At 39.4% G+C, this 24889-nt stretch overlaps 3 protein-coding genes and 3 non-coding genes across 7 annotated transcripts; 4 read left to right on the top strand and 2 right to left on the bottom strand.

Moving 5' to 3' along the window:
* The first annotated feature begins 223 nt into the window (after positions 1 to 223).
* Positions 224 to 296, top strand: Trnar-ccu (transfer RNA arginine (anticodon CCU)). Its single transcript has one exon. It is a non-coding gene; the product is annotated as a tRNA-Arg (tRNA).
* Positions 297 to 892: 596 nt separating this feature from the next.
* Trnar-ccu (transfer RNA arginine (anticodon CCU)) lies at positions 893 to 965 on the top strand. The gene has a single exon. It is a non-coding gene; the product is annotated as a tRNA-Arg (tRNA).
* A 261-nt stretch (positions 966 to 1226) lies between these two features.
* Trnar-ccu (transfer RNA arginine (anticodon CCU)) lies at positions 1227 to 1299 on the top strand. The gene has a single exon. It is a non-coding gene; the product is annotated as a tRNA-Arg (tRNA).
* LOC145496975 (vesicular inhibitory amino acid transporter-like) lies at positions 1298 to 5049 on the bottom strand. Its single transcript, XM_081476743.1, has one exon. The coding sequence runs from the start codon at positions 4550 to 4552 to the stop codon at positions 3224 to 3226; it is 1329 nt and encodes a 442-aa protein (XP_081332869.1). The 5' UTR covers positions 4553 to 5049; the 3' UTR covers positions 1298 to 3223.
* A 2497-nt stretch (positions 5050 to 7546) lies between these two features.
* LOC145498095 (vesicular inhibitory amino acid transporter-like) lies at positions 7547 to 9041 on the top strand. The gene has a single exon (XM_081477974.1). The coding sequence runs from the start codon at positions 7665 to 7667 to the stop codon at positions 8979 to 8981; it is 1317 nt and encodes a 438-aa protein (XP_081334100.1). The 5' UTR covers positions 7547 to 7664; the 3' UTR covers positions 8982 to 9041.
* Positions 9042 to 9974: 933 nt separating this feature from the next.
* LOC145498657 (SH2 domain-containing protein 4A-like) lies at positions 9975 to 24258 on the bottom strand. 2 transcript variants are annotated; one of them, XM_081478575.1, is made up of 9 exons: positions 24107 to 24258; positions 19689 to 19846; positions 18300 to 18509; positions 17429 to 17536; positions 16360 to 16547; positions 13633 to 14004; positions 12642 to 13072; positions 12084 to 12304; positions 9975 to 11272 (listed from the first exon to the last, which is right to left on the bottom strand). In XM_081478575.1, exons 3-9 carry the CDS (start codon positions 18481 to 18483, stop codon positions 10923 to 10925), a joined length of 1854 nt encoding a protein of 617 aa, XP_081334701.1. In that variant the 5' UTR covers positions 18484 to 18509; positions 19689 to 19846; positions 24107 to 24258; the 3' UTR covers positions 9975 to 10922. The 2 variants fall into 2 exon arrangements, with proteins under 2 accessions (XP_081334701.1, XP_081334703.1); XM_081478577.1 differs by having other exon boundaries at positions 12084 to 12301.
* Between the last annotated feature and the right edge of the window lie 631 nt (positions 24259 to 24889).

Genomic DNA, 24889 nt, shown 5'->3' with positions numbered 1-24889 from the left:
TGCTAACGATTTCCAAGTATTTTATAAAAGGTAAATGGAATGAAAACGTGGAGAAACATCGCGTTGACTTCTTGAACAACACTAGAAGTTTGCTGCATTATAAACTAAGGATAGCACTCAAATCGGGAATTAATTTAGTATGCTCACCGAAACCTGCAAAGTTTCCAATACATTGTACATCACCAAAGTAGTAAATTTGAATTACTGTGTCTTATCAACAGCAGCCTCTGTAGCGTAATGGATAACGCGTCGGCCTCCTAAGCCGAAGATTGCGGGTTCGAGTCCCGTCAGAGGTGTGTTTTTTGGTTCTTTTTTCCAATCTACTGAAGAAGGTATATTTGCTAACGATTTTTAAGAATCTTATAAAAGGTAAATGAAATGAAAACGTGGAGAAACATCGCGTTCTTGAACAACACTAGAAGTTTACAGTATTATAAACTAAGGATAGCACTACCATCGAGAATTAATTTAGTATGCTCACCGAAACCTGCAAAGTTTTAATACACTGTAGATCACTTAAGTAGAACATTTTAACTCGTTTACTTAGCATGCCTGGTTATAAAGCAAAATTTTGCTTTTACACAATTAAACATCATCAAAAGCAGTACAAAGAAAAGTTTTTAAAAGAAAACAGGAACGATAAAAGAAGCGTCAAAAGTAGCAAAATACACAGCAGAAAACTGTCAGTCACCTTCGTACACTGCGACAAACGATGCAAGTGACCGAGCTCAAGATCAGACTGCGCATCTTAATTCTGCAATTCGCGCATAACAGCAATTCTTTGTGACTTTGATCTTACCGCTACCACAATTCCTTGCGTTTCGCAAAAACGTGACCTTTTCCCGATTAGAGAGCTGCCTTGTTCATTCGCTTCAGGCTCACTCACTCACTGGCCTCTGTAGCGTAATGGATAACGCGTCGGCCTCCTAAGCCGAAGATTGCGGGTTCGAGTCCCGTCGGAGGTGTGTTTCTAGATTCCTTTTTTTTTCCCGAGCCACTGAAGAAGAAATACTTTCTAACGATTTCCAAGTATTTTATAAAAGCTAAATGGAATGGAAACGTGGAGAAACATCGCGTTCTTGAACAGCACTAGAAGTTTACAGCATTAGAAACTAAGGATTGCACTGGAATCGAGAATTAATTTAGAAGGCTGGACGAAACCTGCAGAGTTTCCAATACACTGTAGATCACTATTACGTTTTAATTGCTGTATATTATCAACATCTGCCTCTGTAGCGTAATGGATAACGCGTCGGCCTCCTAAGCCGAAGATTGCGGGTTCGAGTCCCGTCGGAGGTGTGCTTTATTGTTCTTTTTTCCAAGCTACTGAAGAAGATATATTTGAGAACGATTTTTAAGTATTTTATAGAAGGTAAATGGAATAGAAATGCGGCATTATAAACTAAGGATGGGACCCAAATCGAGAGTTTAGGGTTTTTTTTTCAGCCATTGATAATTTGAAAAACTACTTATGTTTTCGATGGCGCATCCACAGAAAATAAATTAGCCCGCTTTTTCAAGTTTCTCGAGTTCGTAATCGGTGTCTATCTTGCCCAATATTTACCATCTTTGTTCCATTTTTGTTTTCTTACTACCTCGTTACTGTTTTTAGTCATCATCTGTTCCTTTCCCCCGTGTGGGGAACAAGGCGGAAAATGAATTCTTTCCTCCAATAAAAGAAGATGAAGAGGAGAGTGTTTATCCCCATATGTAAGGTATTTACAAAATTAGCAAACCAACCGAACAAGATGGCGCTTACACCAATTACAATTTGGCTTCCAGTATTGTTTTCTGTCGACGAGAGACAGGAAACTGCAGAATTCAGCAAATGGCAAAGAAGTTTCCACCGTTCCGCTCCGAACAGAAAAAGAGGAGTCTTTTGGAAGAAGTGCGCAGTTTCCGAACGGATTTTCCGACAAGGTACTGTCCCATTTGACTTTCAACCGAAATTTCCGGATGTTCTGGTAAAAATGGTAAGCGCTCCAGTCCCTCCTCGGAAAATGTTACCACACGCTTTACTTGGATGTTTCAGCGAGGGATAAAATGCGCGTGTTCACGTGAGCAAAATCTGCAAAATTAGATTCAACAATCATGACACTCCTTTCGAAGAACACCCTATTCCCCTTTGGCCACTATGTGTGGCCTACTTTATTATATGTATATATTTTCTTCTTGTGACTTAGGTTTCTACAAAGAAAACAATAAGTGCTACTTGCATACTTATTAATACCGTCTAGCCTATACAACTGTAGCCTCGTTTTCCCTAACAGATTAGAAATCAAGTCTCTTTCTCAAGTAGGACTCATAATGTGCAATCCCGTCTTCTGTTCTCCCAACAAAATCCACTGTGGAAATACCAAGCAGGCATGCGGGCTTCAGGGAATCTCGTTACGAAATTTGGAGCTAAATAAAATTATAGCACCATGATAGTCGTTCTTACCGAACTCATTCTTTCTTTGGAAGTGCTTTTAGCCAACGTAAGCAAACTTTTTTAGATAACCACAAGGATATAAATTTCCTCAGTTTGTTTTTTGCCGACATTATAATTATGATCTCATAACAATTTTCTGAGCATGGTTGCAGGTTGCTTGCCATGCACTACCTTATTGGCCGACGAACAAATTTTCAATTTTTCTTCCCATGACATGTGGGTAGTGAATTCCCTTTAACCACGAAACTTCTTGTTAATATCACCCTCGGGCAAAACTATTCAAAATGAAGCCCTAAAATTATCAAAACAAACCAATCAAACTGTCGAGTTTTTTGAGAATAGTGATCATATCAGGTCCGGACTTAAAAGATTGTTTATTTTGCAGTTTGTATCATGGTCAGCTTCAGTTGATAAAAATATTTGAATTGCTGAACTGTTATTGCTGGCCATCATTGATCGAGTTAACTGAACTGTTCGCAGCAAAACGGCGACGACTTGAATGACCCGAGCTTTTAATATAAATGAAATGTGAATACAATTTACTTAGAAACTGCACGAAAGAGCTCTGACGAATTCGTTGTTCGTGCTACGAGATCGACTTTGAATTTGGAGTGTTGGTTTGTTTGGAGGGTGAAAACCGAATAAATTGAATTAATTTTTTTAAGGAAAAAACTTCAAGGCCAGGTTCCGGCAGGTACTTTTTTTTCCACAGTGAGGACGTTAATTAGACTTATGTCTTATAGAGGTTTGTTCATTGACTCGGCAATTAGTCCCAATCGAACTTTCGTTTCTTCAATCGCAGGGACTAGCTATCGGCTGGCTATAAACTTGAATGATTGAACGAACAGAACTCAAAGTCCCCGACACCAACACAGCAAAACCAGTCCCAACAACAGCAGTATCTGCCAAAATATTGCACCATGACATGTCTTGCCAGTAGATCTTCAGATGAAACAGTGGCGGAAATATAAACTCCAGACTGATACCAGCTATACTGCCTACAAGGGCTAATAAATACGTGTATGCAGGAAAGGTGGCGGCAAAAATAACACTTATAGATATCAAAGACAAACGAAACACGACAACGGATGGACTAAAGATAGACTGACCGAAGTTCCGTGGCAAACAAGGAAGGTCGGAGTTCTCGATGATTTCGAAAATGGTGAACATTGGTAGCGTGTAGGAAGTAAAAGACAACACCGCCGCCATTACATTCACCGCTATTCGAAAAGAACCTTCCGGTAAATTATTTGTTATGACCTCAGCTGTTTCAAGTTTAAATGAGACATAACCAACTATTCCAATGATAACATTGAGCAATGTCATTACACCGTAAGATAAATTCATCATCAAATTGAATTTGTTCTTTTGGCGCATGCTACCCTCGATGAGGGACACAAAAGGCTGTGATAGATAGCTTGCTACAAGGATTCCTAGAGCAGATGGGTATGTACTGGCGTCAAAATGTTCCAAGGAACTAAGCTCCCATTTCTGGAAATGCAACAGACCGTAAGCGAGCACTGTTATGAAAATAACTTTTGCTGACAACACTGTCAAGATGCTTGTCCATGCAACTTGTGACAGGTTTCTAAGAAACATGTTTGGAACAAAAAGAACGCCTCCTATCAGCGTCCAAAGCCAGCAAGAAGCGGCGACATGTGGGAAAGACTTAGCTAATAATTCTCCAACCAATAACGGATAAACTGAGGCAACGAAAAGCAACTCCAAGAACTGAGTGCAGAGGACAAGATGGCCGCCGATTTTTGGAAGGAAAGCGTCGCCGACATCTGCGTACGAATTGCGGACCCGCTTTCGTTTCCCGCTTTGTGGGTCTGTTTCATAAAGACACCGGACGATGGTTTTTCCAGTGTAGTTAGAAGCCACAGCAACTAGTAATAGAGTCAGTATAGCTAAGTAGCCGCCATTTCTGACAGCGTAAGGGATGACCAAAATTGGTAATCCCTGAATTGTGTTGCTTATGTTCCAAAATGTCTCAAATGTGGAGGCAAGGTTTTCTTCCCGAAGCGAAATTACATTGTCGTACTTGTCCTCAGCGTCACAGTCTTTCAAAGGGTTTATCTTGTCTTTTTCCAGTCTTTCTTGACTCGCTTTTTCTTTCATTTTCTCTGTTCTTCTTATGTTTATTTTATGTATAGCTTCGAGTGACGCTTTGTTGTGGATACTATTTTCAGTACTATTTTCCTCGAAGGTTAAAATCGTCTATTTAAAAAATAAAGCACGAAGCACATTAATCCGTTAAGTGCCGTATGTTGAGTCTTGTGTCTGTTCTAAAATGAAACTGATGGCTTGCCATTTTCCTTAAATGGACAGGGCTTCTGACGGCTGTGTTCCATGCCGGCGAATCCTGAGAATACAGATTCAAGAAGTTCTGTTGGCATTCAATATATATGAAGATTCTTTTTAACCAGCTGAGACAGAGAAGCCATCAGGAACGAAGAGATATGCTTGTCGCAGCACGAAGCTTCGTCGGTTTTGTTCTGAATTACTATATTTTTCTGGTAATAAGAATCGCTGTCAACTGGAAACCATGGTCACTCATTCTAATCATGAAGTATTTTTGACACCTTACGTCTTTCAGTTTTGCCACGCTGCGAAGCTCTCCCCTTTCTTTCTTTTCCTTTTTTTTTTTTTTGTTAATAGCGGTTTAATTTAACTCTACAGGCGTAGAACTGACTGAACTCAAATACGGCATTTCACTCTGGTTCAGACCATATTGTACATTATCCAAACTTGCTTTCACTTCTCAGTGTGTAACTATAGAAACCGTTGGCTTTCTCCAAAAATGTTTAGTCTCTGAAAATAAAAAAGCTCGGCGTGTTTTTACTTCAAATGTCGAAACTTAAGAGAGCAAAACTCAACCAAGAACCTTAAAGTTTAAGTTATATTGCTAAAATTGTCTTTTGCATTCCACTAATACTTCTATTCCCCCATAATAGCTCACAAAATCAGCGTGGATTATTTATAGTGATCGACAGTGTAAACGACTTTGCTTACCGTAAAATTAGCATTCACTCTAATTATCCCGTGTTTGTCCCGAGGGCCTTTGTATTTTCTTGTTGAACACATTTTGTGACGCTTATTGTAATTCATTTACTTTTTCGTCTCAACAGTAAGGAGTATGAGCATTTAAGTTAGCAGTTAACTTTATCTAATAGAGAAATCAAAATATTGAACTCTGTAATCTGAAAAATTTTCTCTTTTTTTTCTTATGAGCCTATAATGCTTTTCTTTCATTATGGTTTTGATTTGAATTGAACACAATGGACTTTTGTTGCTGGCTGACAGCTGACCCTTACCCAGCGGCCATTTATCCGGTTGGAAACAGTCACGATAGACGATCAAGTCGCGGGCTTCTAGAGCGAAATCATGTCTAGATCCCCACAAACGCTGAAAAAGAAGTTCCGTCAAGAGTTTGCAGCTACATATGGACATGAGATATACCAGAATGCAGTACGTCGTTACTTGCAGATAATCTTGGGCAATTGTTTTATTCTTTAGCGCTTGTGAAGCAATTTTAACTGATCAGCGAGTCGGGAGAATGGCAAAACTTTTTCTCTAGCGAGAAAAACAGCCTTTACGTTCAGGGCGCGCACTCGACAGGTTCAAGAAAGTTGCCTACATGTGAGCGCCCTGCCCGAGATTAGATTGTTCATTTTTTCCAACCGGATAAAGACTGGATGTGAGTCAGGACCACAGGAAGATTCGTAACCGGTATTAGGCAATCACTAGCCTCTTCCACGCGTCCAGTTAGTTGGGGCGCAGCGCGAAAAAAAGCGGCAGAATACAAAAAGGAGAGAGAGGCTGCTCGCGGGGTACTCTAGGATTAACCCTTAATGTCAAAAAATTCCATATAATTCTTTCCAGGATCAGGACTGCATGGAAATGTAGACATAAAAGCACGGAAACATTAAAATTGTATTCTGCCCAGTTTCAGCTTACATCGCTCAGGCCGGGGTCAAACGCCGTACTTCACATGAGCCGAACCCAATTCAACCAATTAGGCTCACGTGAAGTTCGGCGTTCGACCCAATTAAGTTCGACTGATTTTATTTGGAGTGGTTGAGGCGTTATTCACGCCTGGCCAGCCGTGAATAACGCCTGAAGACCGACTTTGGGTCAAACGCCGATCTTCACATGAATCGAACCAAACGCATAATCAAAGGTCTAAAGGCGCCATTTTGACTTTACCTTGAAAAACCACAGACCAGCAAGACCGCTTTGGTTATTTGTTTGGTGTAGCAGATCGGTTCGACTGAATTAAGTTCGACGTTTGATTCAAACAGGCGTTCCTTTAGTTATTTGAGTCAACTCAAACTTTCATTAAGTTCGGGTCATGTGAAGTACGGCGTTTGACCCAGGCCTAAGATCGTGTTTTTGTTGCAAAGAAGGCCTTGAACTGATTATTTGGATTAAAACGGGAAAAGAAGCGGATGAGAAAAATAACAGATTATTATTGGGGTGTATGCTAAGAGTAATATCAAAATTATATGTGAAGCACATCATTGGTGTTCTTTGGCCCGACAAATCATTTTCGCGATCTCCAGATGTTTTTTTTTAGCATTCTTTTGACTATAGTTTAACTTCGAATAACCTTGAAATAAATTTGTAAAAAAACATATATAATCGTGAATACCCTTTTACTGACTGAGGCCCTGTTCACACTACGATGGAAAAAATTGAAACAACGTTTTCACTCTGAAAACGCATCAAATGTTTTCTGTCAACACTACGACGGAGAAATTTGAAAACGCAACAATCATCGGTCATTTTGGATTTATCTATAAAGAAAACTCGGGCAGAGAAATCACATGACGTCATCGTTTTCGAAAAGCTCCTTTTCGAAATATCATTTTTGTCCACACCTAAACGAAAAGCCGGCGTTGTCAAATTCCTTTGGTTTGAAGAGCGTTTTCGAAAAGCCGCGTTTCCGTGACGGATTAGTGTCGACGGCCGGCCTATCCGTAGAAATAAAGCTGCGTTTTCAAATTTCTACGGCGTAGTGTGGAAGGGACCTGGATGTGTTTTAGTAAAAAAACTACAATAGCCCCTAATGAAGGTCAATGCATTCCTGCGTGCATCTGTTGTACTATTTGAACATATTTAGTTTTGTTTCTCGCGCACTTGTACGACGGCCATTATCTTCTCACCTTCCAACCAGGAGCACGTTTTCACACCAGCTTAGCATAGCATTCGTCAGATTCTGTCGTGAAATATGTCGTTAAGAGAGGGATACAGTATAGTCGAGGAGACTTTGGACCAAGAGATCGAAGGTCACGAAAAAAGTCTTGACGAGACGATAGAGAAGATGAAAAAAATCTCAACCATGGACACCTTCTGGAACGCGTGTAATTCCGTTCAAGGGCTAGCCATCTTGTCCATGCCTCTGGTGACACTGTTTGGAGGTTACTGGTTCATTTTCGGTATCATAGCCATCGCAGTGCTGTCTAACTATACCTCCAAGATCTTGATAGACTGCCTCTATGAAGAATTTCCTGGCAAGGGCCGCACACGTGTTCGCAACACATACGCAGACATCGGAGATGCATTCTGGCCCAAGTACGGTCGACACATGGTGGATGCAACAAAGTTTTTTGAGTTAATATTTGTTGCTACCGTAAATCCAATCGCCTGTGGTGAGGCTATTTACTACACCCTTCCTTATCTGCCGGTCGGAAAGCAAGTTTGGATCTTAATTTTTGGCCTGGCCATGATACCAAACGTTTTTCTTAACTCGGTGAAATTACTCTCCAAGATCAGTATGCTTACAATCTTTTTCGCGTTGGCAAACTTTGTCATAATAGTAGCTTATTGCTTGGGCCAGAGCGCTTCCTGGAATGCCGAAGATTTGCTGGTATTTGATCCTTTCCGGTTTCCCCTGGCACTCGGAGTCGTGCTGGCTAGCTACTCCTCCCAAATCTACCTCACGGTACTCGAGGGCAACATGCGCCATCCTGAGAAGTTTAACACAGTCATAAACTTTGCTTACATCGCCATGACCGTGTTAAAGATCGGAGTGGGAGCTTTCGGTTATTTGACTTTTACAGACAGCGTCGGTGACATGGTGTCTAACAACCTTCCGCTAGGACCTTACCGGATCACCGTCAACGTCGTGGTAACAGTCCTGTCCTTCATGGGCTATTCCCTTCCCATGTTCGCCGTTTTCGATATGATAGAGAAGTCAGCCCCGCGGTATTTAACAGCCAGGTTTCTCAATGACGATGGAAGCCGTCCTATTGTTCCATGTGTGGTGCTGTTACGTTTGATGCTCACATCCCTGACCATTCTCATGGCAGTCCTTGTTCCGCACTTTACTCTTTTTGCCGCATTCATCGGAAGTGGTACAGGTACTGCCATCGCGCTGATTTTCCCCTGCGTTTTCTACCTGAAAATCTTCTTCTGGGAGTTGAAATGGCAGGAGATTATCCTAAATGTTTTCATCGTATGTTTTGGGATACTAATGGCAGCTTGTGGGATAATTTCCACGGGACATGAGCTATATCTCACCTTCACTCATGGTACAGATTTCTGAGCCTTAGACACAATGGTACAGTGAGGTGAACTGAATACATAACATTCGCCGTACACTATTCTTTCAGAAACGTTGTCCAGTAACCAGTCCGGTGGTAACTGACCTAAAATAAATGATAAGCATGTTTTGTTGATGTTACGGAAATTGAGACCGAAGTTATGTTTTTTCACCTTTCTGATGTCAGAAAGCGATATTTAACCGCTGTACACGTCGTTAAATACGCGTTTTAAAATGTTCTGTTGTTTCCAGAAATCGTTTAAAAGTTATGGTTATTGTGTCGGAGTTGCACTGTATGGGTGGATTTAGAAACAGTGGCATAAGAATTGTTTAGTTTTCTAGAGATCCTTCAGAGTTGATTTAAAATTTTGCGTTTAAGTTTCAAATAAAAAGTGTAAATGATAAATAAAGAGGAAAACCACTCGACACCGAATTAATCAAATTAAAAGATCATTATTAAAACTATTACATACGTTGAATTATACTACGTATACCTTTTTTTAAGAGACTGTTGATAGAGGTCATTGAGTAACCAAGCTTTCAATATAACTATCTTTGTGAACGTTTTGGTTTTTCACGCATTTTGAGTGCGTTTGAATCCCGATTGCAACACTTCGGCATTCGGGCATTGCTTAATTTTTTTCGGGCAAGGTCACCGTCCCGCCCCCCCCCCCCCCCCCCGCCAAGTCCGAAGGTGCCCGTACGCCCATGACAATAAGCTAAAAAAGTGTTGATTTTTTTGGCTTTTCTGGATAAATGCGAGGGTAAATATTCGTCGGACTCTACGAGCGGGAGGAAGGCCTAACGAGCAGTTTACCTCCACCCTCAGTCCACACCTACCCCCTCCCAATTTGTTTCGGCATTACTGAGTAAATGCGAAGATAAATGCTCGAGGACTCTACAAGAAGATGCCTAACGAGCAGTTTACCTCCACCCTAAGTCCACGCCTGTCTCCCACCCCGAACGAGAGGGGCAAAGAAATGTGCACCTCACCACTGAAAAAATGTTTCATTTATTGCTGATTTAATTCCCAGGACTAATCAAAATCTAATTTCTCTTATAATATCGATACACTGTGAAGCATAAGTTGTGGAGAATGGAGATAATCATCTAATTAAACTCTCAATCAGTTAAGATGCTTGGAACTCAACAGAGTCAGTGGAATGGATGCAAACACGCTCTTCGTCTTAGCTGCTAAAACTACGTTACTGGCAATTTTGTTTTAGTCCAGATCATGCTGAAATTGTCTTCTGAAAAAATCTTACAGATAATTTGTTTCTCTATGCTAACCAAAATATGAGGACATTAATATTTATTAATTTATCAATGGTATACTCTGGCTATATCATAGTAATTTGATTTCTTTTCAAAACTTTAGTCGATAATTGTGATAAGAGTTACAGTACACTTAAAGTGTTTGTTGGACACAAGTCTATCGCGGGAGATTCAAAATAAAGCAATAGTTTCTTAACAATAGTTTACTAAGTCACAATTCAAATATGAATGACCGACCAACTGGGAGTGAAGTCGAAATGTCGTCGGAGATTGAGTTCCAAGCTCACAGGAAACTTAACAAAGGTGCCGGTGTGAAAAGGTTTATCCAGCGGATCCAACTAAGAACAAAGAAGCTACTGAAACAAAAACGCAATTTTTTTCTTGTTCTTTTTGCTTCCCTAGGTTTTAACTGCAACGGAACACAAGAAAACGTTCTACCCTCGCTACGTACGTTAAACTGAACGGCATAAACTTTACGCAGTAAAAGTCAGCTCAACAGTGACCTAGGGGTAAAATGCAAAACATATCAGGATGCCCCGGTGGAATCAGAATTCGACAATACTACCATCGGTCGGTCGTTCATCGTTATTTTATCTCTAAATAAAGACATTATACGGTTGTACGATGTCTTCTTACAGTTTTCACAGAAATCCTCGGCACTAGTGGTCATTAAAGTTTCGTCGAGAAAGACTCCGGATTATCTACAGATGTCAAAAGCTCTTGGTAATCTGGTGGCTCGCTATCTTGACCACAGGGAAGTTTTAAAAGTTCTTGGCCGACTCCAGTGATTGGCCTAATTTTATGAAATTCCACTAAATCTTTCAGAGTTTCGTGTGCGATCTGATTGTGGCCAAAAAACTGATAAGTGTTCTCGCTGGTGTCTACAAGATAATGCTTGCAGCGCTCCGGGGCACGGTAAGTGATGGTGTATCCCCAGACCCTTTCACTGACACGGACCAAAAACGAACCTGGAGGCTTGTTAACAAGTAAGTTCTCAGCATCTTGCCGAGAGATGATTCCTGAAACAAAACAGATGGATGACTGGTTCATTTCGTGCAGATACCAAATAAATAACAAATAAATAAATTAAAAATAATTAAATAACAATATTTAAAGGCGAAGTCACATCAGCCCTAGCTGGTTTTCAAGCGGGTCCACTAACCAAGTCGAACTAGTATTTGGACATGCTGGTTTTCGTGGAGGGGAGAAAACCGTACCTGGAGAAAACCATTGGAATAGAGACCAGAACCAACAACAAATTCAACTCACTTATGGCAGCAGGTAAGGACTACGAATAAAATACGAGTTCAAGACGCAAAAGTTCACAGATAAACCAGGAGGGTAGGACGAGAGGAAGAAACGTAGTAACAAAGCTTTCAACGCTTTACGCCACAATTCGATTAAACCTCCATGGCTGCACGCTTTCTCTCTATAATAGACACTAGGTTTCAACCCTTGAACAATACATCCAAAGGCTACAATCAGCACATGTCGTTCAAAAGCGCGGATAAACACTGCAACAGGAGCGTCCAGAAAAATAGCGAAGCAAGAGAGAAAGAGAGCAAGAGCAGAACATTTCTCTGGAATAACGTCAATAGACAATTCTTACACGACTGGCTCAACAACCATTGATGTTTACATTTACCCTAAAAAAACAGGTAAAGGTAAGATAAATGTTGTCTAAAGCAACTCTTTTTGTTTCACTTACAATCGCTATATACGCCTGGCCTGATTACGTTTTTAGTATCAAGTTATCGACTGCTGGAAAGTGCTGCATCCTACTTCATGTACATATTGTCTGCACTTGTTTTAGTTGTTTTTTGTCCTTACCATGAAAATAAGGTAGTATCTTATCACCATCGTAGCAGATTCTCTTAACAAGCTCTTCCTGTTGAAACCACTCGATCACGTTTCTTTTGTTCTTGGGTTTTACACTCCTTTTCGGTCTTAGTGGGGCCACTGGGGCCGCTGAGACTGCTGGGGGCATTGAGATTCTGTTGCTGGGAGGCGGGGGTCTGGCAGGAATCGCAGGCTTGTTATCTCCTGGTCTGCTGGTTGAATACGGTACAGTAATACATAAGATATGCCAAGCTTATTGCATGAGCGTTTATGATCTACATATACAGCCGGAGGAATACATTCAAGCTAAAACTCGCTAGAACCGCTTTATAATACCAAAAGAAGGGGAAAATAGTCGTTTTCAGTATTCTTTGTCAGTGTTTCTAACTGCTGAAAACATCCTATATATATCTCTACAAACTCTTATATTTACGATGATTCGCAAGATGGTGTGCAGGTTTGAACCCTGAAGAAAGCAGTAACGACACAAAGGTATAACTTATGATAAACGCCAATAAAACCAGGATTCCTTTATCTGTTTCTACTCACCTAGCAGGCACAGGAGGAGGCGGCCTCTGTGGTTTAACACTGAATGATCTCCTTGGACCCTCTACCATGCTTAACCTCTTAGCCTCTTCTCGTTCTCTTATCACCTCTCTCCGCGCTAAGCTGACAGAGCTTCGTCTTCGTTGTTCCTCCTCTTGAGCCTTTAGTTCCTGTTGTCTCCAGGCTTCATCCTCTTTTTTCATTTCGTCTTCTTCTTTCTTTTTAAGCGCTTCGCGCACCTTCCTCAAGCTAACGTAAATTTCTTGCGCTCGTTTAGTTTCACTTTCCAATAGTTCTTTCTCTCTACGCTCTTTTTCTGCTTTCCTTTGCTGTAGACGAGCTATCACCTCTCTTTGCTTCCTCTCTGCTTCTTTTTGCTGTTCTTCCACTCTTCGCTTCTCTTCTTCCAGTTGACGAGCTTTTTCAAGCGCTTCCTATAAATACACGTTTTAATCATAGTCAAATTCCTATTAAGGGGCCTCCCATTAAACGCCCTCCCCTAGTAGGCGGTCAGTAACCAAAGTCCCAATGAGGGCTTTTCTATTGTTTTAATCTCTATTACGCGGCCAGCCTCCTTTAAGTGACCACTAGCCATTTGATCGAGGGTGGCCGTTTAATAGGGGTGGGACTGTGATAACCAACTCTCCCTTCATAGAACACTGACAGTTGATAATCATAATACACAGAAAACTTCTCATAACCACTACCGTGACAATAGACAAACTAAGTGAAACTGAAAGGCAGGTTAGACATCAACGTTTTACTATTAAATAAGAAACTTTAAAAGGCTGCTTTTACTCTTGTTTTAGATGTATAATTTGTTTGTTTTTCTGAGTCTGTTTGTACTGTTGACTTCAATATTACTATATAAAAACAGTTTGTGATTGACTGCATGAATCATAGAAGTTGCAAGACCTAGCACTGTTAAATAACTTATTAGATTGTGAAGCTCCCTAATAATAAAAAAACCGAAAAAAACACGATGTGAGGTCACCTGTTCAAGTTTCTTTCTTCGTGACTCCTCTAAGGCCTTCTCCCTTGCTTTTCTTTCCTCTTCAGCTTTTCTCTGAGCCTCTTCAGCTTTCTTTCTAGCAAGTTCTTCTACTTCCCTTCTCTTCTCTAATTCTAACCTTCTCTTTTCTTCTTCAGCTTTTCGTTTCTCTTCAACTGCCTTTCGTTTCTCTCTTAGCTCAGCTTCCTTTCTTCTTTCCTCTTCCTCGCGTCGCTTCCTTTCTTCCTCCTGTTTCCGTCTTTCCTCTTGCTTTCTACGTTGTTCCTCTTCTCGTTTCTTTCTCTCCTCTTCTTGACGTTTCCTTTCTTCCTCTTTCCTCAACTCTTCTGCTTTTTGTGCAGCAATCTTTGCTTCCTGCAATTAATATGTTAAATTAAGCTTGTTCCAGCGGGTAAACAGAGCTGTAAGTTTGTGTTTCCTGTGAACAGTTTTCCATTGAAAAAGAGTACTATTGAAGATACAGAGTATGGCTGCAATTGCTAATTTTCAAATAAAAATGAAAAAGAGATAAAGGGAAAAACTGTTCATTCTTCTGGAGCTTATTCTCAAGCTCTTCTTGTCTTTTCATTAAAATAATAAAGACTTATGAAAAAAATAAATTCTTTCTGCATATGCTATTAATAATGCTCTACTCCAGGTGATGAGATCAAATGTCAAAGATGGCACTGGATTGGACACACAGGGATAGTGGAGCCACGGGGGGCGGGGGGGGGGGTGAGGCTGGGGGACTTTAGTCCCCCCAATTTCAAGCAAAAAATAATTTTACATTGCCATCCCTAACACATAATGGTGAAAGACAGAGAGAAACACTGTGTTAGAGCATTGGAGGAGAGCAGGCCAGGGGGGAGACCAAGACGAGGTCACCCAAAACAGTATGAAAGAGAATAATTGAGGACGAAAGGCACACAGCTGGGTGGTAGTCATGGGCGTCTGTCATAACCTGTGCCACAGCCGTCCCTCACCAAAAAGAAAGAGCAGCAGTAACACAAGTTATGACTGTCCCAGCTCTAGCAGCAAATCTGGTCAAATCTTTGTGGATGGAAGGAGAATACCAAAGCCTCAAGGTATGGAGAGATATAGGTATAGGTTGGTATTGCTCTACTTGCATCCCTGGTGAACCAAGTTTTAATAAAAATGGCCTTTATCATATGCTTTACTTATCCAACTTCAAGCTATTATTTAATTAGTGTAATTAAGGTTACTTCCCACCTTCAGAGGCCAAAAAAATCGTTTTTTCTTTTATTTGACAAAATTTAAGTTCGTCATTTTATCTAGTGTTTCCAAAAGAAAAACATTAAAAATCTCAAAAAGCGGCCGAGTTATTAAGAAAAAAACGTATTTTCTAATAAAGTTAATAAACTAGGAAGGTGTCACAATCTTGTCAACGGGCGAGAACCCTGGGGAAATTTTCGCGGCAAACGCTCATCGCTCGTATTTCATGTCATTTGCATATTTTTATTTACATCACGCACTTGACAAAAATTCCCACCTGGAAGCTTTTTACGCTAACTCCTATGGCCCAAAGAAGAAAGAAAAAGCTCCATATTGTCAAGGAAAAAAAAAAAAAACCTTGCTGAAAGCGACAAAGGCCCTTGGTTTGGCCAAACGCCTTCGACAATCTCGGCGTCTGCTGAAGATCCGGAGCGTTCGAATATCCTTGGAGCAAGTAGCTTAAAAATCAAAGTTAACGTCAGTGCAGGCTGCGAACAAGATTCTTCGTCGGAATCTGGCGGAAGTGATGAAGAAAATGAAACCTACCCAGGGGAACTCATTTCAGCAATAAGGGTATTTCTTAAGCTGTCCGTCGATTCCTTAACGTCTTGTTTTTCAGCGGCACATTTTCCCCCTTTAACCTTTTTGGCGCGGGTTTTGCCTTTGCCTTTGCCTTTGGCGTCTTTGCCCATTATATTACGTCGCCGTCCTGAATTGAACTCGACTGGGCGTGATAAAAAAACCATGTTGCAATGCGATGCTTTTCCCGGGAAATCTTGATCTATTGTCATAGGCACTAGGAGGTCCTGTTGTTCCATTGGCTTGCGGTTTTATTAGGCGTGATAATCTCCGGGCGTGGCGTGAGTTGTTTACGAACCTTTACAAGCTAAAATCTCGCATTTGATTTTTGGACGAATACATCCACTTTGAGCGAATTTATAGGGTATGCAGATTTGACGGATTTTCGTGAAATTTTGCCAGAACATTCCAGCAATAATGACAAACCAAAGTGTGTCGGGAAATTTTGATATTTAACATATTTTTCCCGTGGCGTCCATTTACGCAACACGTCTCGCATATTTTTAGCTACTCCAACTTTAGAAGTGGATATCTAGACAACCAATCAGAATATCGAAAAAGCCCGACACACTTTCGTTGATTGATGCCTTGTGAACAAGACTGTGCAGCCATTTTGCTCGTACTGCGGAATCCGATACCCGATAAATTCAATAGAAGAAGCCTCGGTCGTTTCACACCTTACCGCCTCCTGACACTTCCTAAAAGAAAACATTGCTGAAATTGTATTTTTTTCGTAAAGTACATTTATTAAGCTTTCTTATGATATATAGTTTGTTGGGGTTTTATTGAAACTGGCGCGCGTACGATTTTTTTCCCGAGGGGCACCTGCGAAGGTGCGAAGTAACCTTAAAGCACAAAGCTCAACATGATATTAAGCTGAAAGTCATTTATATTTCAAATAGCTATTTTTTTTCTTACCTCTTCAAGCCTTTTCTTTTCAGCTTCCCTGGCTGCGGCCTCCCTTGCTAACCTCTCCTGCTCTTCTTTCCATTGTCTTTCTTCTTCCAACCTTTCAAGTTCCTTCCTCTTCATCTCTTCAATCTCTTTATGAGCAAGTTCCTTTGCCTTCCTTTCATCTTCTGCCTCAGCCTCTAACTCTTTCCTCTCTATAAAATCATTATCAGTACATACTAGTTACAATGAAATAATTGTTTTAAGTTGACATAACATGGTGTGGAGAGGGATTCTTCTATGACACAGTTCTTGACAAAATTCACCACCTACTCCAAGACAATCCAAACAGGAATATGGCCTCCTTCTTTTGAAGGATGAAACAAAAACACTGACAAAAACAAACAGCCCACAACACAAATTTCATTGTCTAGTAATGCAGCTATGAGCAATACAATAACAGTCACACATGTAACAAACAAAGGGTATTGAATGGTTTTTGCAAGCAGACAAGCAGACGAGCAGTGTGTTTATTTTTGCAAGCACAAGCAGTGATCAAATTTGTCTTGCAAGCTCTTTAGAAAATACAGATGGCAAGCAGCGGAATCTCTCTTTTGTTTCAGAAAAGGAAACACAGTTTTGCATCAAGGAATCTGACTGACACCTCCAAAACAGGAGAATAGGCACAAAGCTAAGCAACACATTGAGATCGTATCGTGGTCCAACCAATCCCAAGCCTAAAACCAATTATGCCTTGTTTGATGCCACATTAAGTCACACAGCTTAACGCGAGTCAGTGGGTGGACGCTCAAGGAGATCTAAAGCTTTCTAACACGACGCTGTGAACACAACATGTGAAGAAGCTTAAAGTTATCACACTTTGGAGCAGGATTCATGAAATTTCAAACAATCAAGCACATTTTAATGAGAATTCAAGCATGCCAGCAGTTGCAAAAATTTTGTGAGCACCAGCAAGTGAGCACTCATCTACTGTAAGCTTTGCGAGCAATTGGAGCAAAGCTCCAAATTTTACAAGCAATTTAAATTAAATGGGACCATTCAATACCCCTCAAACACATCGCAGCAACACACTTACTCTTCAACACTTCATAAAAGTCTTGTTTGTCATCTTCATCTTCTCCCAACACCCAAACCCATGGATTTCCATCAGCAGCAATTAGATAATTTACAGTTTTTGCATTTGCTGTAAACAATAAAATTGATAATTAATGTTTTGCCAAGCTACTGTCATCAGGGGTCTGTTAGTGTAATGGTCACTGGACTCTGGAATAAGAGGTATCCCTGTGTGAAATTGTGCTTTGGTCATGCAATAGGATTGTGCAGAATACAGACTGAATTAAGCAATAGAGCACTTTTTCCGTGTTTACTTAGCCTCATCTAAACACGAGGAGGGTTGGGAGAATTCGAGACAGTTATGCAAACCTGAGATGTAGTCGAGGGTTTGCATAACTTTCGAGAATTCTCCTAGGCTATGTAAACATGAAAAAAAGGACTCTTACTATTGCTTTTATAAAATAATTCTCAAAAATATGCATGAATCTAAAACATCAGAACCTCTCATCTAAACACAACTATTGACCAATGATGGCACGTGTAGTTCCTCAATTATTTTGTAATCTTAATCACAGGATACCAAGTTACAATCCCAATAATAACATTATTATGAAATGGGATCTAAAATACTCGAAAGAACCAGCACAAGATCCTGTATTCTGCAGAATCCTTTAATTTCCTACAGGATAGAGCATCGATAGGATCCTTTATCACGCTACAAAATCCTCTAGGTTCTAGGTTTAAGTGTCTGTAGTAAACGTTTTTCACTGAACATTAATAACTTAATAAACTTTAATAAATGCTTGTGTGTTTCGGCTGTTTTCCAAAAGGACTTTCATCATACTGTAAACTTGTTACTGCATTTAAATTCACACAGAACAAAGTATACTGACGTTTCTTCAGACGTGGTTTTGGTGGATTCTCTGCTTCTTTCTTTTCTAATTCATCTTCTCTCACACGCCATCGCCGCACTTGTTCCTCTCGCATCTTCACAAAAAGAATCTGCTTCTGTTCTTCTGGTAGCTCAGCCAGAAGGTCTGGATCTACGTACATATCCCGGAGAATTTGGGCCAACATAGTGATAAACTTGATAAATAAATTTCCTGACACAGAAAAAGAATATGGTTTTTAAATAAAAACAACATTTCATAATTAACATTCAGGAAAGTGGCACCACAGCATATCCGGTAGAGGTACATTTGTATATTAAAATTAAGTTAGTATATTCACAACTAATTAGATAATAAATTAATGAAGCACCGTATACTACGCAAACAGAGTGAGACATTGAGTAAGGACTGAGATGTACTGTTAGCTTTTACATACAGTACCGATCAGAAGAAACCTAACAGGAAATGCGAACGCGAACGGGAACGGAATGGATACAGAACGGGTACAGAACAGATACAGAACAGGAAAGGGAATGCGTGCAGAACAGAAACAGAATGCGTTCTGTCAAGCGTTCCCTGTTAGGTTTCTTCTGATCAGTACTGTAAAGTTGACAGTCTTAAAGGATTTTGTCCTCAAGCAAACATGCATGCCTTGGTGACATGTTTTCTGTTTCCTTCCTCTTTATCTTATCCTTTCCTGCCGTGTGGCACATATTGGGATAAGGTCAGGGGCATAGCCAGGATTTTTCAAAGGGGGGGTCACAGTGTGTCAAAGTGAGGGTACTTACCAGAGTGTCATGTGGTTTTTGCCACCTGTTGCAGGTTGTTTGCTTCAAAAAGACTTACAAAAGGGGAGGTCAGGGGCACCCAAGGACCCCCCTAGCTATGCCCCTGAAGGTTATCCAGTGGAGTTTGGTTTCCTCGATACAAACCCAGTTTTCCTCTTTAATTAATATTGCTACAGGTATCTTTTCTGATTCTGTACTTTCTGACTGCTATTTATGAAAAGGGACTATTAGAAGAGGGAATATTTTTTTTTTAAATAAAACTATTATCATGATCTTCCAGCATTAAGGGTTTAGGTTTTTTTTGTTCTGTTTCTGGAAGTCTTGTAAACTTTTTGGACTTAATTTTCTAAAAATTGCTGGTGTCCTTCAGAAGTCTAGACACTAAATATGCATTTCAGTCACGGAAAAGCTGGGAAGGTACTGTATACCATATATATTTGCAAAATTCTATGTAATATCATTCATAATTATAAGTATTGAGTTAATACTTTTAATAGCTGATCTACTTAAAATCCTTTGAAACTGTGAACAAAGCATAATGTTTAATACTGTACATGTAAGTAACAACTTAAAAAACTCAGTTTACAATGTATACTATACTCACAGTTTATTCTATGTGTGTTCTTTTAAAAGCATTCCAATGTAAAGAAAGATGACAGAGAGAGTACCCAGCACAAATGAAAGAACAGAGAATACCACAAGGCAGCAAATCACATTGTTATGCATTCCAAAACTCCATCACATTGATTTCTTAACCAAAACCTGAACCAAAACAAAACAAATAAAACCAGATGAGTGAGCCTGTAACTGAATTAGTCATTCCAATTTACCCTGGTGACCAACATACATTGGAAAATGTTTGCTAGTATATAATATTATAGACATTCATATTTACATTTATCAAGACATTGTTTCATTATAGACATTTATAATCTTGGTGATCAACTCATTACCTTTTCTTCTTGTTGGAAAGCCACAAATTATGTTAAAAAATATACAGTCTGCAATTTGTGAATGGTTAAATACAGTTGTTTTGAGTTCTAAAAGACTAATGCAAAAATAGTCTGCTTTCTTGTGCAAATCTTGCAGGGGTTTTTTTCACTCTCAATGTGGCAGAGCTGTGTATTTTTCAACCACCATTTAGCCCCAACACCTCCTAAATCAGTGATCATTTCTGGAAATTCTACTTTTCAATAAAACCTGGAAACAGTCTGCTAAACTCCACAAAAATCACCTTCTTGATTTGTAATAAGCGAACAATATGGCACCTTTTCTGTCAATTTCATTTGCATTTTCAGATCAAGTGGAGTATTTTTATTAACGATTTCTCTCAATTTTCTCAAGTTATGTCTGCTTTATTTCACTTATCACCAAAAAGTTTTTTTTTCAGCTTTTCGTCATTCTCATCAAAATAGAAAAATGTCAACTTTTTGTCTACTTTCTCTGTTTAGCCTATTACTAAGGAATTCACACACTTGAGCTGAGTATTAAGTCCACTAAACATAAAGGGCCAACTCACATACAACCGCTTTCATGTGGCTTTGATAGCTCAGTTGATAGAGCATTGCACCAATAACGCAAAGGTCGTGCGTTCGAATCCTGTTCAAAGCCTGAATATTTTTTCAGGTCTTTTTTTAAGCGATGATGTATTGTGTGACGTCATCACTTTATGCTGGCATGCATGCATTCCTTTGGATGGTGATTTCGCATAGTTTGTCAAGCTTATGTCTGTGCGCTTATGTCGTGCACTTTTTATCCCCCTGTGGAAGCGAAATGCACTCTGAGAGTTCCTTTGCTGCTTTCCTTTACTGTTTGTAGGTTCAGCGGAGTGCTTTTAATTGCAGCTTTTAAAAGAAGACTTAGGGGTGGATTTTGGTTTAAACAGTATCGGATAACTTTGCGTTCACAGGCAAACTCATAATAAGAACATATCCTCCATACGTACAAGTTTAGATAGACAAGGTGAAGGCTTCCCTTTGCTGTTTGTAGGATCAGCAGACTGCTTTTAATTGATATGACAAGTATACAGTTAAAACAACAAATTAATTTCAGGAAAGGTAATTAGTGTTGCCAAATATTTTTAAAGATAATAAGGTGTCGATTTCAGAGAGAGTAACATTCCTTTGCAGGTTTCCTTTGCGGCGTTCCTTTGCTGTTTGTAGCATCAGCAGAGTGCTTTTAATTTCAGCTTTTAAACGAAGATTTGGGGGTTGATTTTGGTTTATACAGTGTCAGATAAATTTGCGCTCACTGACAAACTCGTAATAAGAACATATCGTCCATATATACAAATTTAGATAGACAAGCAAGTCGCACACATGATAGCTGAAAGGTCTACATAAAATTTATGGATTGGTAGTGCAGTTGTACTTTTGCCAGTCTTGAAGTGAATTGAATGAACATTGTATGAGCACTGAAATATACAGTTTACAGTAGTGATAATGAAGTCAGGGTACGATTCATTTGCAGTTTTCATTTTTTTATGAAGTTTTGGAAAAGTGCTGTTTTATATTTTTTGTCAACGAAAGAGTGGTTGTGATTAAACAATTGATAATCGTTTTGTCAGGGTAAAGACAATACAAATATTCATTGACGACAAGTATACGGTTTACAACAAATTAATTTTCTGTGAGGTAATTAGCGTTGCCAAATATCTTTAAAGATAATAAGGTGTTGATTTCAGAGAGAGGAACTTTTCAGCAGAGTGCTTTTTATTTGGGTTGGTACATTTCGTTGACCCCTAGCACATGGACTAACAAGATGGACCTGGTACATGAACTACTTGACTGAACCACCAATAGACTACCTTAAATGAAAACCCCTAAAATTTCTAACCCAAAGGTTTAAGAATCAGTTTGTTTGCTCATGTTCCAATCTTCTTGGAACAATAAATAATAAATCATGAAATAACAAGGATCAGGTTAAGGATAGAAATGAGTAACAAGGATTACAAACGACGAACTTGAAAACTTTAGGCTAAACTTTTTAAGATGTGCAAACTGTGACACAGCTCCTTTGAAATACTAGACAAAAGATTGGATTGACCAAATTTGACAGATGTAGCTGGGCTAGTCAGTGTCCAGTCCCTGATTGAACGTTCAATGGGCCACAGCAAAGTTTGTGTACTCAACATCTGACCAGGTGGAGGGTCTAGATTTAATTGTTCTCAGTGGCGCTGTTCTCTGGTAAGACAGGTGGATTCCCTGTGAATTACATGGCAATAGTAGATTGGTAGAGCTCATCAAGGACACCGGCTGCATTTACTCGCTGCTCACAATGTAAGTCTCGACGTAGACTTCTACATTGATAAACTCTGAAAATCATAGCTAGTTTTCCCACCATTAAAGTCGAAGACCTAAGCCTCATACTTTTTCATCTCCACAGTACACTGAAGACATGACTGGATGAATGCGACAATTTTGACCTGAGTTTTGTGCCATTCGTTGATAGCTTTCAATCAACAAGGCCAAACAGAAAAAGTGCAAAAATGTCAACATTTTCCTATTTTGATGAGGACAGCCACAAGCTGAAAAAGCTCGAAAAATTTCACATTTTGACTTTTTTGCAATAAGTGAAATAAAACAGTAACTTGAGAAAATTGACTTTAAAAGTTATATCTGAGAGAAATCCTAAAGTTTCTCTACCTTGCCTGAAAACAATGTGGCACTTATTTCACGTTTTATGAAGTCAACATCAGTGAAATCAACAAAAAGGTATCATATTTTTTGTTTTGCATGTAAATCACAAATCAAGAACTTGTTTAGTTTTCTGTTTTACCTACAGACTCATATGCTCATTGACTATTCTATCTTCTGCTAGTTAGGGTTTCTTAGCATTCAATTATAAAAGTGTAAAAAAGGATAAAAAATGTAGATATATTGTACAAGTGTGAAAATACATAAATACATTGCACAGCCTCACAAAACAAGAAGGTTTTATCTGAAATAGCAAAACCTTAACACAAAGCCCCCTACATTCCATACTCAACTGATAAGAGTATAATTAGGCACAACTCGAGAATGAGGAAGCAGGGGGCTAGTGTAAGAATTCACCCAATTACGAAAAACTATTTTAGGTCATGAAAAGAAAGGAGGAACAAATTCAAATTAGGACGTTTGGAATATCTCTGTATCACTTACAACATACAATCTCTTAATAAACATTGATTTATCACGAAACTGAAAATCAGCAAATGCTAAAGTAGTATTAAAGTTGGCAAACAAAATCCTCATGCAAGAGACAATAAACTTTAAGGTTATTAAACTACATTTGGTGTTAAAAGGATAGGAATAATAAACCAGATACAGTGTATATTTCACTAATGGGAACTGATCGAATGCAAGAAGACAATAATTATTTACTAATAATTACTCTCCACTTAATACAACAGAGAACAAAGGTGTACCAGTGCAGCAAAGAACATTTTCAAAACAAGAACACCTTCTAAACGGAATTAAGGTTACTACGACAATACTTGCTTATCGAGGAAGGTTGTACAGTACTTGCAAAGGTACAAATGACGGAGCCATGCAGCGTTGATATCAACGATCATCGATCATTGCACACAAGAGACACGAAATGTAACTTACCTCAATTCGCTCCGATTCAATAAGTCACTTATTTATTGTAAACAATATTTTCATATTTTTGATAGAAAAATGACACGAAATGGTTCCTTCTGTGATCAGCGGTTAAAGGTCGATAAAGAAGAAAGGTAAAAGCTTAAATTTCAATCACGGAGGAAATTTTTGTACAGGAACCGATCGATTGTGGTTGCAAAAAATAGGGTAACCTCCACAAGAAACAATACAAGGTTGAAGAAACCACACAAGAAAGGCTTCTCCAGTAAATCTGTTTGTGCAATGTTCTCCAATAAAACTTATAGTAATCGGTCGAATTCAAAACGAAAGACGAACAAGGATGCTTCAAGCCGCTTCACGCAACATGTAGGCGCCGCCATTTTCAAGCTACTCGAAAGACAAGTTACTCTCCAGGTAGCATCAGTATTTGGAAATCTCTTACCTCTGTTCGCTTGATATCTGAGCCAGATAAATTCCTGCGAAAGGCAAGCAGTAAATTATTTCCTCCTCTCTCCTTTTTGACCCAACAAATACAGCAACTAAATTTCCGAGGGCAAGAATTGTGCACCATCCCCCAAGGGCAGCCCCAAAATAATCAGGCTTATTATCATTTAAAACAATACATAACCTGCTCATTGTGTTTTGAGCCAATCACATGTCGAACCAGTTTTGTTTTTGGAAGAAAGAAAGGTCAGGAAAGAATGAAAGAAATGCAGAATTTGACTTACGTTCTGTAACACCAAGGCCGGCAATGACAACTTCATAATCGTCTTGGACCTGACCTGTGACGTCAAATATGCACATAATTAACTGTGCAAGAAGAGATATTTTGTAAAATTTTGAATCAACCCAGTCGAAAGAGTAATTACGTGTTTATGATTTTTTACGCGTCTTTTACGAGGGTAGAGCTACAATAGCTTTCTAATTCTTGTAAAACTGAAAGTGAAGAATGATCATCGCAGTTAATTTTCCAATTTAAGCAATTGGAAAGACGAAGCCTGAAAAAAATCAGGGCTTCATCGAGATTCGAACCCGTGACCTCCGCGATACCGGTGCGATGCTCTACCAACTGAGCTATGAAGCCACACATTGGGAGCGAGGTCAATTAATTGAGTTCATATCTTCCCGTGAGGAGTGAAATGATGTGAAGTTTATATGAAATAATTCATATATGAACTGCGGTTGTAGATGAAAGTGAAGAATGATCATCGCAGTTAATTTTCCA

The sequence above is a fragment of the Orbicella franksi genome, chromosome 9, assembly GCF_964199315.1.
Source record: "Orbicella franksi chromosome 9, jaOrbFran1.1, whole genome shotgun sequence".
Classification (NCBI taxonomy): Eukaryota; Metazoa; Cnidaria; class Anthozoa; order Scleractinia; family Merulinidae; genus Orbicella; species Orbicella franksi.
This window is presented reverse-complemented; position numbering and strand designations above follow the sequence as displayed.

Bases quoted from the DNA above. Each gene is read 5' to 3' on its own strand.
- LOC145496975 (XM_081476743.1), bottom strand. From the start codon at position 4,552: ATGAAAGAAAAAGCGAGTCAAGAAAGACTGGAAAAAGACAAGATAAAC.
- LOC145498095 (XM_081477974.1), top strand. From the start codon at position 7,665: ATGTCGTTAAGAGAGGGATACAGTATAGTCGAGGAGACTTTGGACCAA.
- LOC145498657 (XM_081478575.1), bottom strand. From the start codon at position 18,483: ATGTTGGCCCAAATTCTCCGGGATATGTACGTAGATCCAGACCTTCTG. The intron at 14,005-16,359 runs GTAAGAAAAAAA...TATTAATTGCAG, and splicing joins AAAAGAAAAGGCTTGAAGAG to GAAGCAAAGATTGCTGCACA. The intron at 11,273-12,083 runs GTAAGGACAAAA...GTTTTGTTTCAG, and splicing joins GATACTACCTTATTTTCATG to GAATCATCTCTCGGCAAGAT.